This window comes from Phaseolus vulgaris, chromosome 3 (genome assembly GCF_000499845.2).
Source record: "Phaseolus vulgaris cultivar G19833 chromosome 3, P. vulgaris v2.0, whole genome shotgun sequence".
In the NCBI taxonomy this organism is placed as follows: domain Eukaryota; kingdom Viridiplantae; phylum Streptophyta; class Magnoliopsida; order Fabales; family Fabaceae; genus Phaseolus; species Phaseolus vulgaris.
The window spans coordinates 35919648-35936025 of record NC_023757.2 but is presented as its reverse complement, the minus strand read 5'-3'; the positions used below and the strand labels follow the sequence as shown (position 1 = coordinate 35936025).

Here is a 16378-nt window from a genome sequence, read left to right as displayed (position 1 = left end):
ACAAAAAAAAAGTCAAGAGAAAAGTATAAGAGTAAGTGTTGAATTGATGGGTACTAAGTTCAAGAGGGAAGGGGGAATTGAAATCTTTTAGATTTTTACAATAACTAGTTTAAACCAATTCATATGTAATTTTTAACAATTGTTTTTTTCAAAACAACAGATTAATTTTTAGAGAAGTACACTGATTAAAAAAAATTGAATCTATTTTTATCAAAAACAATTGATTAAATTTCTTAACACACAAATCTTAAATCACAATCCTGTAAATCAGAATCACAGTTTGAAAAGATTTAAATATGTTTTTAAGAAATAAATTTTTGAATTAATTTCAGCATATAATATTTGAAACCAACATTATTTTTTTGTTAACAGAAACAAAACTTAAATATTACAACTCTTCAAGAAAAAGGAAGAATACCAAGGAATCAAATAATCTTTTAAAGAAACTCTTTGATTCAAATTAACTTGTATAAATTGTAATCAATATGAATGGATACAAACATAATCAATTCATAATGTACCACACAATATTGCTTAATGTACAACTTTGATTATTTTAGACAAACAGACAATCTGGAGTAACAACTGATTGATTTTCATAAACAATCGATTATGTTGGAAAATTAAAATGTAGTGATAAAGAAAGCATACACAACACCAAGATTTTATACTGGTTCACTCACAACAGAGCTACATCTAGTCCCACCTCACACCAAGGTGGAATTCACTAGATCAAAAAAATTCTTTTACAAGAAGATCAAAAACCAGTTCTTGAACACTATAAGAACTAAATCACACACTGCAACACCATGTCAGAGTTGTAATTACCACCAAGAAACCCTATCTTGGCTCTTACAAACACAAAATTACAAAACAGTATACTAAATGGAACGAAAGCACCTTGATTGTGAAGGAAGAAATGCAATAGGATCTCCCAATTCATAATAGCACTTGAAGAACCTTTGACCTCTAGCTAGATGATGAAAATTGGGCTCTATGAACTCTCAAAGATTAATCAAAGACTCATTCTTTTAAAAACAACTCACATTGATTCTTACAAAATGTAAAAGTGTATTTTTGTGTAAGTTTTGTACGTAACCTTTTTTTTTTAAAGCAAACTCACACTTTTATAAAATTTAAAATAGAAATAGTTTTAAAACAAAAAAGGGTACTATTAGTAAAATCAATCAGCTAAAAATGAAAACAATCGGTTGATTTTACTTAAAAACACTAGTTTGTATAAAAACTGATTTTTCTCAAATAGAATGTACTTAAATTGATTTTTTTTTTTCTTATTTTACATATCAAAATCTGGTTTTTAGTATATAAAACACATTACAGAAAAATCTAAAAACATGTTAGTATTTTCAATCAATTGATTTAAAAGATAACAAATTGAACAAAATTAAAACCAAATGAAAACATTTTTAATCAATTGAAAAACTTTTTAACTAATTCAAAAACAGTTTAACCAGTTGAAAAACATTTTGTTCTTGGATCCTTCATCATTCCTAAAGGTAAAAGATAAATCAAACAACAAAATAAAACCTAAGCTACCTAGACACATAATGTAGTAGGTCTTCACCCATGACTTCATCAAACACAGTAGTTGGGATCCTTGAGATGTCCAATAGTAAGGGCAAGAAGGATACTTTTGAGCATTTAAAAAAAATGCTTTATTTCTAAGTGAGAACAATGAAACGTCATGTCGTCTTAGGACTACATAGCAAGAGTTATAAAACATCAGATGTAACACCTCAAGAATGTGGAAACTCATGTATAAATATCTCTCATTAATGCATATAGAGATTTGTACAGTTTCATGATAATTATAATTACACTATCATAATTACTAAGCTGGGCTGATTGAGCTCTACCGAGTAATTGTGAAGTTCAATCTAAAAGTTGTCAATAGACAACCTATCTTTTAAGCTCAACCAAAAACATGACCGAACTAATCATCTTAAAGCTCAAATCACCTTACAAATTGGTTCTCTAGAGGAACTTGTGTACTACCCAATATCATAAAATAACAATATAATATTACTCCTCTTGTAAAATGACATAAAACTAACTACAAATCCAAATGACTTGGATTCTCTTGAAACTGATTTGATTACAACCGACTAATCAACCCAATATTTGGTAACAATCTTATTGAAGGTCCAAAAACCTATACAAATATAACTTTATTCTTCAGGAATACTCACTTAATCTCATTCATTCACTTAAATATTCTTTTATATATATATATATATATTGTTTAAGATCCCACATCGATTAGAAATTAGAAAATTTTATAGTATATAAATGGATGCAAACCTCATCTTATAAGTTTAGAGTCTAATTCTTAATATGGTATTAGAGTTTATCTAAAAAAGATTAAGTTAGACTTAAAATTAATCTATTTACATATATAATGATAAATATCATTCACACCATCTATATTTACATGTTTTATGTTCTTCCTTACATTTTTAATTAATAAAATTCTACTTTTTTTTTTTACATTTTTTAATCAAATGACATCACTTGTCTTAGTTTATTTAAAACAACATATTCACTAAAATTTAAATAAAATGTTGTGATAATTAAAAATAATTATAGTTTTAAAATGTAAAATTAATTATGTTTATTTTATCAAAAAGTTGATTGATTTTATGATGGAGATATTTTTATCATATTTATTAATTTCTTCTTAACATATCATTCATATCTTATGTAATGTACTGGAAAATTTGATCTTATATCTTGTGTAAAAATTCCTCGTGTAAATAGACTGGAAAATCTTTACAAGATAAAAAAATATGTCATCATGTTAATTTTAAAATAAATATTAAATTTCCATGTGCTATTAATGAATTAAAAATCACCTTTCTTAGTTTATTTGTATTTATATTTGTATTAAAACCATATCTAAGTATAATAACAGGTTAACAAATTTAAAAGTATATTTTGAAGCAATTTATTTATTTATTTTATATTGAAATAATGTTTTCTAGAAAATGCAACTTACATATTTTCAATATATAATAATTAAATAAATAATTTATTTTGCTTTTTATAGTTTAAAACTTTAATTTTAATTTTTATTTAATTTTTAGTCACTGATATATTTAAATAAAATAAATATGAGAATATCAATTTATTAAAATATAAAGAAAAATAATGGCATTTATTAAAATACAAAAATAGACTAATGATGATTTAAAAACTAAAAAAACTGTGGGTAAACTTTATTAAAATCATAATAACAGGGACGAGTATTTTAAAAGAAGAAGGAATACGAAGTAAAAATTTTCTGTATATTTATAATTAAAAACTAAAAAGAAGTAATTAATTGGTAACAAAATAATTAAATGAGTAACTAACATGAAAGAAACCGGCATTTCATAAATTAATAATTTGGTGACGATTTTCCAATCACTGAGAGGACGTTATACTGATTGTAGACCACGAAACGAAACGAATAGTAATTCAATATTGGGACGTCACGAAGTGTATGGTTCTTAATTCTTAGCTTACTACCAAATTTATTGTGTAGAGAGGGACACTCACGATTTTAGAGATTCAGTATCAAACTACCATTCAAATCATGTTAGTTACTCTAAACAACTAGCCAACCTACCCCTGCACACTTCTACCTTCCTTTCTAACTTTCTATGCAACTACACACACCTCTCAGAAACCACAATATATGTTATTAACTTGTCCAATAAAACTCATAGTTCTCCATTTTTTGTGGTTCGACAAGGATCAATTAATGGCCCAAAATAATGGAGTTTAAGATATTCTTATCTCAATAAATTGGATTCAGACTGAAGAGTAAAAGCAAAATGATATAGCATACAATTTGCTATAGACATCATAGGGAGGCAACTTAAAAAGAAGCAGTGTCATAAACTAGGAGAGCAATGGGGTTTGAGAACAAAATTGGGAAGTATCAGCTTGGAAGGACAATTGGAGAAGGTAGTTTCTCTAAGGTTAAGCTAGCTGTCAATGGCAGCAATGGTCAGAAGGTTGCGGTCAAGGTCATTGATAAGCATATGATCCTAGAAAACAATCTTAAGAATCAGGCAAACCTCACCCTAGTACTTTTCTTTAGCAAGTAACAGTTTATGTAACTTTCTTAATCAAGGATATATGACATGTTTCAGGTTAAAAGAGAGATCAGAACAATGAAACTTCTGCATCATCCCAATATAGTTAGAATTCACGAGGTATATACATTATGCATATTTTAGTGCCGTTAGAATTTTAGTGAAGTTTAAAGATACAAAATTAATCTCCTTGTCAATACTTTATTTCAAATGAACTTCTTGAAACAGGTTGTTGCCACAAAAACGAAGATATACATCGTGATGGAATATGTATCAGGAGGACAACTACTAGACAAGTTGGTGAGAATCAACATTTCCTCCAAATTGAAGCATTAATACTGTGTATACTTTTTTATTTTTTCTTCAATTGAAAACTGTGATAAATTGATGTGCAGTCCTATGGAGAGAAGCTGAATGAACGTGAGGCAAGAAAACTATTCCAGCAACTCATTGATGCCCTGGACTACTGCCATAACAAAGGGGTGTATCATCGAGATCTCAAGGTAAGTTGAGATCAACCTGCTTTGTTTCTCTGCAATGGAGTGTTGAAACGTCAATGAATCTTGGCATGCTATTGTAGCCAGAAAACCTGCTTCTTGACAGCAAGGGAAATCTCAAAGTGTCTGATTTTGGATTAAGTGCACTACAAAAGGTAGCATTAATTGTTCCTTCGAATCTTATCCTTAGTTTCATCATAAGTATTACTGAGTCCTATTTTTGATACATTATCATCAGTGTAATGATGTCTTGACCACGCGGTGTGGATCCCCATGTTATGTAGCACCTGAGGTAAGGTTTAAGCAAATAGGTTTCTTCTTTCCATGGAACATCAGAAGAAACGGATTGGCCCGTGTATATTGATTGTACAACTCCTACATGTGCAGCTTCTACTGAGCAAGGGGTATAATGGAGCAGCTGCTGATGTTTGGTCATGCGGGGTGATCCTTTTTGAATTACTTGCAGGCTATTTACCATTTAACGACCAGAACTTGATGAACTTATATGCAAAGGTATAGTAAAGAGTCAAAATAATAAAAAAGAGAACACCTTGTGTCGGTTACAAACATTTCACATTTTCTGATTACTTTCCTGTGCGAAAAGATATGGAAGTCAGAATATAAATGTCCCCCATGGTTTACTCGGAGTCAAAGGAAACTAATAGCCAAAATACTTGAACCACGAGCTGCAAAGGTAAAAATTCAGAAACTACCACAACATTGTTCTTAAAATTGTAATTAATAGATAATGGTTTCTTACCCTTGCTCTATATCTCTCATTCAGCGGATAACTATATCAGATATTATTGAAGATCCGTGGTTTCAAACAGATTACAAGCCTGTTTTTGCATCTGAATTTGATCAGAACATTAACTTGGAGGGTGTTGATGTTGCTTTCAATTCAATTGAGGTAATTTGTTGGCAAACTAGCAAGTTAGAAATGGTTGTAGAAAAACTCACTTGGAGTGACGCACCAAATTGTGTAATAATCTGTGCTTCAGGAAAATGTCAGAGAGACAACGGTATCTAAGTCCTCAAGTTTCATTAATGCTTTTCAACTAATAGCCATGTCTCGGGACCTTGATCTATCTGGTCTTTTTGAAGAACAGGTAACTGGAAGAGGATTCAACTTGTTTGTAAATGTTATTTAATCATTAAATGCTAATGTTGAGAGTTTCTGGTTTAGGATGAAAAAGAGCAGACAAGAAGACTGGGATCCAAACACACTATCAATGAAACGATAGAAAAAATAGAAACTGCTGCAACAAATGTAAGACTGTCAGTAGAGAAAATTAGCAACTTCAAGGTATAAACAATACTCTGATTCTTAAATGAGTGCATGAACTTCGGTACTTTGATTCTGAAATGAGTGCTTGTAAATATGTTCCTTTTCTCTTGGAAATGTTACCTAACAAAATGAATTTTCACTCTTGATGGCAGATCAAAATGCAACCGAAACAGATAATGACCATGACCAAGTGTTCCAAATCATACTTATCAGCCAAGGTAATTTATTTATTTTATGGCTTCTATGGGAATAGGAGCATAAAAAAAATTAAACTTGTATAAATTAAATTAATTTATGCATCTCAATTTTTGGGTGAGTCATTTCAAAAGAAGCCAATCAGTTTGAGTAAGGGTGCCCGACGGATTGAAATTAATTCAGGCTAAATTTATATAAATGGATTACAATTAAATCCAAATCTATATTTTAAGAAAATAAAATTTTTATAATCCCAAATCTAAATAAATAAATTGAATTTTAAATTGAAATATGTATATTTTTTAAGACAAAATATTGTAGATGTTTACCAATTAGTTTTAAATTTATAAAAAAATTAAATTGATATATATATATATAAATAATTAAATAAAAATTAATTTTAAAGACATAAAATAATTAGTTATTATATAAACTAAATTAGATATATTTAGACATTAAAAAAATATTAATATCTAAGCTAAATAATTTTTTAATTATTATATTAATTTAGAAATTATTTATTAATAATATAAACTATTAGTTATTAATATTTTAAATCTATAAAATAATATGTAATTTAGTTAATACAATAATTATTTATTTTGTCTTTAATATTAACTTTTATTTAGTATATATATATATATATATATATATATTAAGAGCATTATTTATAATAAATACTTATTACAAATTGTGTATTATTTAATAGTTTAATATTAAACCAAAATATTACTATATTTTATTACAAAAATATATAAATAAATATAAAACTAACATGTGTTTGTTAAATATCAAGATATATTTACACTAAAAAAATTATTAAATAACAATAAATTTTTTAAAAAATAATTAATTTTTTTAATAACAAAATTAAATATTATTTTATAAAAAAATTATCGATATATAAAAAAATTTATATTATTAATAAAAAAACTTATAAAATAGTTTTTAAATTGATATTTAACCTTATTTATTAGTTTTTAATTATTAATTATTTTAGATTTTAAATTAATTATTAATTTATAATTAAAGAGTAATTTAGAATTTAAAATAATTAGTAGTTAATTTTTTTTTTCAAAAGAAAGCTAAATTGCTGACGTATATTTGTGAAAATTATCAGGTGATTGAAGTTGCTCCAGCTCATTGTGTTGTAGAAATATCAAAATCTACTGGAGATCTAAGAATGTACAACAAAGTAAGAAAAAAAAATGTTCTTGGCTGAATATGCAAGCTCATTAATTTAGTTACTGATTTTAATTTTGATTATCAGTTTTGTGAAAGTTTATCAAATCTGCTGAAGCAAAAACCCGATGTGCCATCACAAAGCCAACATTCTGTAGATCAATGTGCCGCTGACAGAAAAAAACACGACGCTGGATGGTAGTTATAGCTTATAAGTCAATGGTGATGATACTATCCACTGCCACCATATACTTATTGGCCATTTTCAATTATCATTTTCAGCTATGCAGAGCCAAAAAGTGAATATAGCAAACTTTTTCGTGGCTACAGATCTTCTTGAAGGTGGAGTGAATCCATGTCTCTTGTTTTGATGAAGTTCATGGAAGTTTGACAAGAAGGATGAAACAAAGTGTTTCTTTATTGATGGAAGCCATTTCTTGCAATAAGTATCTCTTCTTTGCTCCTTTTCATCTATCTTCTTGTTGGAAGCAATTTTCTTCTATTTCGGTTTTCTTTTCTTTTGTTCTTTCTCATTCATCTTAATCGTAAAATAATGAGAAATGCATATTGACATTTCCTCAGCACGTTCTGTAAGAACTAATAATGAATGTGAATTCACTGGCTATAATTAATTCAAAGAGTTAAAACGTTGTGAGCAATACACTTGCCAATTAAGTTTGACAAAAAAAAAGTAGACAAAGATGTTGTTCTATTTTATCATTTATTGTCTATAAGGTTTGTATCACCCAACTAATGTGAGTATAAACATTGCTGCAGTTTTAGTTCAAAACATGAAGCAGTTTTAGTTCAGAAGCCTCAGCCAATTTATGTGATTCCAATTACAAAATTTGAATCTCTTGTTCTTTTTTTCTTTTCTAGTTACGGAGAATTGCAATTAGGGAAGTTTTTAAATGGTTCACATTATTCAGAAAAATAAGGTTAGCCATATACTGACTCAATCATGTGCATATTCTATCACTATGACTATAATATTTTGTTCGCAAGTGTTGAATTTTCTATGCAAATGCTTTGTTATTATGAATTCTAGTTTGGTTTTACAAAATGCTCTTCCATAAGTATGATCAATGTAGTAAACCCACAGTTTTGAGTGAGGCCTGGAAGAGAATAAAATTTGAATAAATTTTTTAAACAGTACAGATAATAATTCTATTTTTTAAATATATTATAATAAAATAATAATTTTTAGATGTCTTATCATTATCAGTAAAATTTGCATATACACTACTAGAAAATTATTAAATAAAAATCAATTTTAGAGACTAAAAATAATTAGTTATCATATTGATTAAATTAGATACTATTTCACAGACTAAAACAAATACTATGTTTCTACATTAGTTTCTATTAGTGATAAATAGTTTTTAGATTAGTATCTAATTAGATACCAAAGTTTTAACTACCAATTGTTTAGATTCTAAATTTGATAGCAAAAACCTTGATAGTTAATTAGATACCAAATTATAAACTATTATCAATAATATAAACTAATTTAAAAACTAATAATTTTTTAGCTATAAAATAGTATATAATTTAGTCAATATAGTAATTAATTATTTTTTATTTCTAAAATTGATTTCTATATTTTTTTTTACACTTCAATCAAATATTTCACCCCCGAAATTCTTTCAATTATAGAAAAGCATTACTTTAATATGAAGTCTCATAGACAAAAAAAAGAGAGTAATATATAAAACAAACTCATTATCCTATTCCTCTGCATTTTGTATCTCTGCTGACCCATTTGTTTAGTCACTAACATTAGAGACCAATGAGACTAATGAAAGTCAAGAAATAAATGAAATTATGTAAGCAAAAGTTAGGAATTAATAATTAAAATAATAATTAATGATACACCATTAATTTTTTAATAAAAGATTTTCTCTTCACAATAATGTGAATAACAGCACAAGAAAAATTCAATGAATATTTAGCTATATAATAAAGACAACTAAATGTATGGAATAATTGGTATAAAACATATTCTCTATCTTCTCATGACAAGCAAAAGAATGTATTCATTAAGTTGCATAATGGAGTAGTAACACATAAAGAAAAATATTTATATTTTTTTTAATCAAGTTGACGTGGACTAAAATAAAATTTTTCTCATACTTAAATTCTTTGTCATATATTTAAGTCATTCTCATCTATATGAATTTAATGAATTTAATGATAATTGTTTACTTTTCAATGCATCATTAGATATTGAAACCTCAATATGTTTTGATCTTGAATGAAATATTGAACGTCAATATATTTTGATCTTTAATGAAAGGTTTGAGTTCTTGTTGAGATGAATTGTACTTTGACTATCACAATATAAAACATATTTTTTTTTCTTTGTGATAGAACTCTTTAGAAATTTTTACATCTACAAGATCTCATTAACAACTTATATGACAACAATACATTATTTTTTTTAGAAAAAAAACAAATAAATTTTTATAATATGGATTTCCATGACATTGTTCCTGCTACAAAGATAATCCTATAACTAGAAGTCGACGATCTAGAATCCACATCATAGCCATGTCTACATTTATGCAACATTAATCATATATTGAAACCTCTTTAGTCTTACATTTCCCTTATTTGTCATTATATGTTCTTTTGCTTTAATAATTACTCTTTTCATAATTTTTTCATAGTAATTACAAACAGTTTGTTTAAGTTTGATTCATCCACCAAATGACAATATTTTCAACTTGAGTCATTTTTCTGGAGGTTTTTTAACTGTGCTATTCAATGGCCATTGTTATTGATGGAAAATAGGATTTTTTTTTGCATAAAAAAATTGGAATGAAAAAAAAAAGGAAGGGTGTGGCACTAAATAAAAGAATCAACGACAATAGTGTTGAGAACGACCCTGACGATGAGGTTGTATAATAATGAAAGAGGTTGCTAGGTGAGTACATTCAATGTGAGCTGGGTACTTAGGTTAATATTTTGTTGTAACGTTTGGCTCGGGTCAGGTTGAATAGCCCAACTCCTTTTTAAAAAAAATAAAAGATTAGGATTTAATTGCCTCAGGTTGGTCGGGTCACAAGAACATGGGTTTCTCCTCCTTCGTTTCATATTGGAGTGTCGTGTTTCACTATGCAACTTCTACCATATCTATTCTGCAAAGTCATTCCATGACACCCAAAGTAGTAATAACGAGTCATTATGGAAAACTCACATTGCCATCACCATGTTGTAGCGACAAACTACAACTTTATCACCAATTTCTACCATGACACAACAATAGTCAATTTTTTATATTTAACACAAGTTCACTAAGTTAATGTTTTTCAAGAACATCACAAAAAAAAAAGAACAAGAATAAGAAATACAAAAAGGAAAGAACATAATATTACGAAGTGGACTTTAAGCCTAACTCAATCCCATAAAACCGGCTCATAGGATTGAGGTTTGCACCCACTTATATACAATGAAAGGCTCTAATCTCTAGTCGATGTGGGATCTCCAACACCCCCCCCCTCACGCCGAGACTGCCAACTCGTGCATGGGACTATATATTATGGGTAGTCCGATAGCGGCCCGATAGCGGGTGGCACGATATGCCCAACAAATACTCGCTAGGATAGGCTCGAAATGGCTCTGATACCATATTACGTAGTGGACTTTAAGCCTAACTCAACCCCATAAAACCGGCTCATAAGGTTGAGGTTTGCACCCACTTATATACAATGAAAGGCTCTAATCTCTAGTCGATGTGGGATCTCCAACACATAACACAATAATTTAACGTGTTCAATTTGAGTATTAAAGAACTTTAATTTATGTCTACAAGTCTACAAACAAATCACTATGAATAAGTTTTTTTCTCAAATTACAAATAAGACTTCAGATATTAAACTTGAATAATTACTCTTTTCCACACTCACAATAAATATGTTCACTCAATCAACATTACACACATATATAATATTTCATTATAACTAAAGTTTTAAATCACACTACACATCACTCCAACTAAATGTGACATGTGGTCCACACTTCTCAAACCAACTAAGTAAGTTAAAACATAGATGGACTACTAAATGATAAAATAATTTATCTGCATGACCAAGGTGCATCTGATGCTTACCATCAGATGACTACAAACACCTTAAACAAACTAATTAACTTAGCTAATATCAACAAATCTAGATTTTGGTTCAAAAGAAATTCTTGTGAGCAAAACTCATTATGAATTTTATTATAAGCCCATCATAGGCTTAATCTTCAATCAAATGAACCAAATCTAAACAATGAGAGAACTTGTTATTGGGTTGAACTTTTGTCAAGGAATCATGATTTGTTGAAACCTTCATAACCTTAAGAAACTCATGAGCACTATCTTTTCTTACAAAATATAACTTGATGTCAATATGCTTGGTCATTTTATGGTAGACTAGGTTTTTTAGCAACTGTGTGAAATTGTTGTTATCATAGCAGATAGTGAAAACCTGATTCTAAACTTTCAACTCATCAATTCTTACTAGTGAGAGACTTTCTAAGTTATAACAATGTAACACAATTAATATATATATATATATATATATATATATATATATATGTTCTGTGAGAGACTATCTGGAGCCAAAACATCCAACATACTTTACGTCTATAAACCTTTTTATTTGGAGTGTCTATTATCTTTCTTATAACTACACCATAAATTAAAATCCTTTTAAGTGATTCCTTCAAATATCTTAGAATTGACTTAAATATTTTTCCAAAATAAGCTCATTCAAGATTTAACATAAAATTACTAATAATACTAGCCGCATATACTATGTCAAGATGAATGCAAATTATTACATACAACACAAAATCAATAATGTTTGTATAAGGAATTACATCTTTATAATTTTAATCCTCCACCATTTAAAGATGTTATCTATCAAGAACTTATAATATTGAATCAAGGCTTAAAAACAACTTTTAAGTTTGTTATTCCAAATTTTTCAAATAATTTGCACACTCAAAGCTATTACCATTAAAAGGTCCATAGACACTACAAAAAAATCAAATTTATCGAAAAAAATTTATTCATGACTTTGAATTCATAGGTAAATCAACATTATATACGGATATTATCCACAAATATGAATTTGTCGATAAATTTAGCTTTATCTACGAAATATTATCCACGGATCTCAATTCGTAAATAAATTCAGCATTATCTACAAATTATTACTCATAGATCTCTATATGTAGATAAATTTTACATTATCCACAAATTTATATCCATAAATAAATTCAATATTATTATTAATATAAATATTTTTATTAACAATATTATTAATATTGACATATTAATATTATTATTTATAATATTAATAATAGTATTAATATTAATAAATATAATAATAATAATTATATGAGAACAAAATTTATTCGGTGTAATTATTAAATTATTTTTTCTAGTAATGAGAGTAAACTATATGAAAATCAAATAGTAATGAAAATTTCTTTTATATAAAAATAGTTTTTTTACAGACAACTGATTTAGGACCTTTTGTGACGGTTTTATTTTATCATAGAGGATTTTTTTTTTTTTTTACTAAAATAAGGTTGTTTTTAAAAAGTATTCAAATTTGGACAAGTCGTGCCAACTTGGCACGCCTTTGCCACGTCAACATGAAGTCGTGTCAAGTTGGCACGACTTTGTCCACGTCATATTTTTTTAAAAAAATTTATTGTTTTTAAATAAATATATATTATAATTTTTTAATTATAATTAAAATTATAAGTTATGTAATATTTGAAATTAATTTGATAAATAATTTTTTCGTTACGAATACGTTGAGTACTAGATCTTTCTGATTGATGTCGACGCATCATGGGGTTAAGTAAGAAATTCGGTCTCGTGTAAGTAGAACAATAATCTTGATTTTGAACTTAATTAAATTAGACCTCATACGTCTTGGAAATATTGTAGGGAATGTACACTGGGGCCATAAATGTCGTTGGATGTAAATGACAAGATGAACAAACAACAATTATGTGGACAATGCAGATGTATAGCTTGAAAGTCCTCACAATTCGCTATTTATTTTCCAAATAATTAATTCTCATTTCTCTATTTATTTCCAAATGCAATAACATTTTGTTCATATTTTTTATTAATCTAATAACAAAATTAATTGTTACATTACCGTCAAACATGATCCATACACGATTATCCAATTTTTTATTACTTAAAACTAACCCCCTTAAAAAATTATGTATCAAATTAATTTTAAACATTACATAACTTATTACTTAATATATAAACAATTAAATTTTACAACAAAATTAATATATATATATATATATATATATATATATATATATATATATATATATATATATATATATATATATATATATATGTGAACAGAGTGATGCCAAATTGATACGATTTCAAGTTGACGTATGTGATAAAATTGTGCTAAGTTGACACGATTTATTTAAATTTATAATTTTTTTAAAAACGATCCCGTTTTAGGAAAGGAAAAAAAAAACCATGATGGTAAAAAAAAACCCTCTCGTGACAAAATTCTTGGAGAAGTCTATGCAATACTAGCTTCTTACATTAGGCATGTGGAAGTGCTTTGGGACTTGAGTTGTGACACGTGTCGTGGTTAATTCTAGAACATACTATGGTAGGCACTGAGGTCTCATAATAAGGACAAGAGAACTCACGGGCACAACAGGGACCTGGCTCACGGGGTAACTACAATCATCGATCACAGAGCATAATTGCCATGTACATTTTTCTCACTCCCACACTTCACATGCGTTTAGCTCACGCTCGATATCTCCGCAATCTATAGTACATTTAGAAGCTCTAGTTAATATTAAAATATTAAGCACACACTTTAACAATTGGGGATTATTCCTCACGGCACCTAAATCGCAAGTGATCTAACTCCCTCCAACACTAGCTAAATTCCAACAACATTCTTAAACCATGTTCACTTTATAAATTAAGGTACATAGCTAAAAATTTGTGCCACACACCAACCCAAGTGACAAAATGAAAGGCCGTTTGGTCCTCTTCTTGCTCCTAATTCTTGTCACCTTCACCAGCAATTCTAACACTCTCCCAGTCAGTCCCCAATCTAACTCTTCAATTCCTCAATTGACCCAACAGAAAAGGCCTGATAATGAAACCATATACAGGGTGTCAAAGCAACTATGCTGGGGTTGCATGGCGGAGTCACTGGAGTTCTTGTTCAGGCACAACTTGGTGAGAGCAACCAAGTGGGAGCTTCCGCTGATGTGGGACTTCCAGCTGGAGCAGTACGCAAGATGGTGGGCTAGTCAAAGGAAAGCAGATTGTAAACTCGAACATTCTTTCCCAGAAAATGATTTCAAGCTTGGAGAGAACATTTTTTGGGGTAGTGGCTCAGAGTGGACACCATCTGATGGTGTTAGAGTGTGGGCTGATGAAGAGAAGTACTACACCTATGCCACTAATTCCTGTGTACCGGGTCAGATGTGTGGCCATTACACTCAGATAGTGTGGAAGAGCACCAGAAGAATTGGATGTGCACGAGTTGTATGCGATGATGGAGATGTGTTCATGACTTGTAATTATGATCCCGTGGGCAATTATGTTGGAGAGCGACCCTATTAAATTATATAAACTATGTGGGCATGATTATGCATGTAGCTAGAATCAAAAAACAGTATTAGATTATGCAGTGCTAAACTGCTAGCTATGGTGAGTGTGAATTGAGTTTCTCAGTCATTTGCAGTAAGTATAAATTATGCTAGTGTGCCTGTGCGTGTGTATATATGCAGTGCTGAGTAGGATAATTTTTTGAATTGCTTAAATTAATGATTAAGCAGTACTTGGGGCAATAATAAATCAAAGTACAAAAGAAGTAGTTGGGGTCTGTTGCTTCATGTTAAACTTCGAGTAAAGAGAGACATATATAAAATATTTATCCTGCCATGTGAATTGTATCTGATTTATCAACTATGCCAGCTTGAGTTGTCTGATATGCATGGCTTACTTGACTGCATTCTCCAGTGTTTTTTAGTTTATCTGGGGACAACACAACCCATTATTTATAACCTCAACCACTCAGTTTATTAATACCTATTGAAGTTGTTAACTAAAAGTTATTAATATCAATTTTATTTAGGAAAATATTTTTTTTACACCCAAAAACGTAAAACACATATAATTGAAATCCATTATAATAATATAATAATGTTTAAATTAAATATAATTAAAATATTAATTTATTGGCTTGTCAATTTATTACTGTGTGGTGTCAAAGTAAGTGTTAATTACAGTGTGTTTATTACTATGTGGTATCAATATAACAGTACCCTTTTATTTAAGTAACTTATTCTTATAATATAAGTTGAATTTATCTCACTTGTAAAATTGCATCTTCCGGAATTCCCCCAACAATTTTAAAAGTTAAAAAGAATGGTGTCTGATTAAAAAAAAAAAATCTTAATCTGATAAGTCAAATAGACATTACATTAATAAAAAATTTATAATTTTGAATGAAGTTTCTTTCATACTCTCTAAAAGTAAAAAACAATCACTTAATAATTTTTTTAATAAAATAATATTTTTTTATATGTGAAGGGAATAAAACTTTATTGTCCTGTAACTTTTTATGGATTTAGTAGATCATATCTCTTTCGTTGTGCATACACTTCAGATTTTTTTTATGTGTGCTTCTAACAGTTCTCTGTATTTAGCTATCTGTAGGTTCTTGAAGAAGGTTACCTCATACTCAAGTTAATTTTAAATATTTTATAATTAAAGATAATAAATATTATTGAATATGTATTTTAACATAATATTGTTCATTTTTATAAAGATAGCTTATATTTTTATGCTAATACATTTATATTAACATAAATATTGATAATTAATGTATTAATCTTATACGAAGTACAAGATCTATGAAAATTGAAGGAGCTACATATCTAAAATGTTCTGAATAGTACATCTCGGCCCGTTGTACATTTAGAAAAATATTTTATTGACATTAAAAAGTAAAATACATATAATTCACAAACTACATTATAATAATATAATAATATTTTAAATTAAAAGTAAATTAAATATAATTAAAATATTAATTTATTTA

At 28.2% G+C, this 16378-nt stretch overlaps 2 protein-coding genes across 5 annotated transcripts; both read left to right on the top strand.

Moving 5' to 3' along the window:
- Positions 1–3684: 3684 nt before the first annotated feature.
- LOC137807365 (CBL-interacting serine/threonine-protein kinase 21) lies at positions 3685–8267 on the top strand. 4 transcript variants are annotated; one of them, XR_011080504.1, is made up of 16 exons: positions 3685–4076; positions 4158–4220; positions 4329–4400; positions 4496–4603; positions 4681–4752; positions 4836–4889; positions 4985–5110; positions 5202–5291; positions 5382–5507; positions 5599–5706; positions 5784–5903; positions 6038–6103; positions 7201–7275; positions 7351–7484; positions 7593–7708; positions 8142–8267. XR_011080504.1 is itself a non-coding variant. In XM_068607978.1 (15 exons), exons 1-14 carry the CDS (start codon positions 3915–3917, stop codon positions 7462–7464), a joined length of 1356 nt encoding a protein of 451 aa, XP_068464079.1. In that variant the 5' UTR covers positions 3685–3914; the 3' UTR covers positions 7465–7484; positions 7593–7918. The 4 variants fall into 4 exon arrangements, 2 of the variants coding, with proteins under 2 accessions (XP_068464079.1, XP_068464077.1); XR_011080503.1 differs by having other exon boundaries at positions 3691–4076; positions 7351–7460; positions 7545–7708; XM_068607978.1 differs by lacking the exon at positions 8142–8267 and having other exon boundaries at positions 7593–7918.
- A 5664-nt stretch (positions 8268–13931) lies between these two features.
- LOC137807364 (pathogenesis-related protein PR-1-like) lies at positions 13932–15263 on the top strand. The gene has a single exon (XM_068607975.1). The coding sequence runs from the start codon at positions 14293–14295 to the stop codon at positions 14893–14895; it is 603 nt and encodes a 200-aa protein (XP_068464076.1). The 5' UTR covers positions 13932–14292; the 3' UTR covers positions 14896–15263.
- Positions 15264–16378: the final 1115 nt, after the last annotated feature.

Bases quoted from the DNA above. Each gene is read 5' to 3' on its own strand.
- LOC137807365 (XM_068607976.1), top strand. From the start codon at position 3,915: ATGGGGTTTGAGAACAAAATTGGGAAGTATCAGCTTGGAAGGACAATT. The intron at 4,077-4,157 runs GCAAACCTCACC...GACATGTTTCAG, and splicing joins AAAACAATCTTAAGAATCAG to GTTAAAAGAGAGATCAGAAC. The intron at 4,221-4,328 runs GTATATACATTA...TTCTTGAAACAG, and splicing joins ATATAGTTAGAATTCACGAG to GTTGTTGCCACAAAAACGAA.
- LOC137807364 (XM_068607975.1), top strand. From the start codon at position 14,293: ATGAAAGGCCGTTTGGTCCTCTTCTTGCTCCTAATTCTTGTCACCTTC.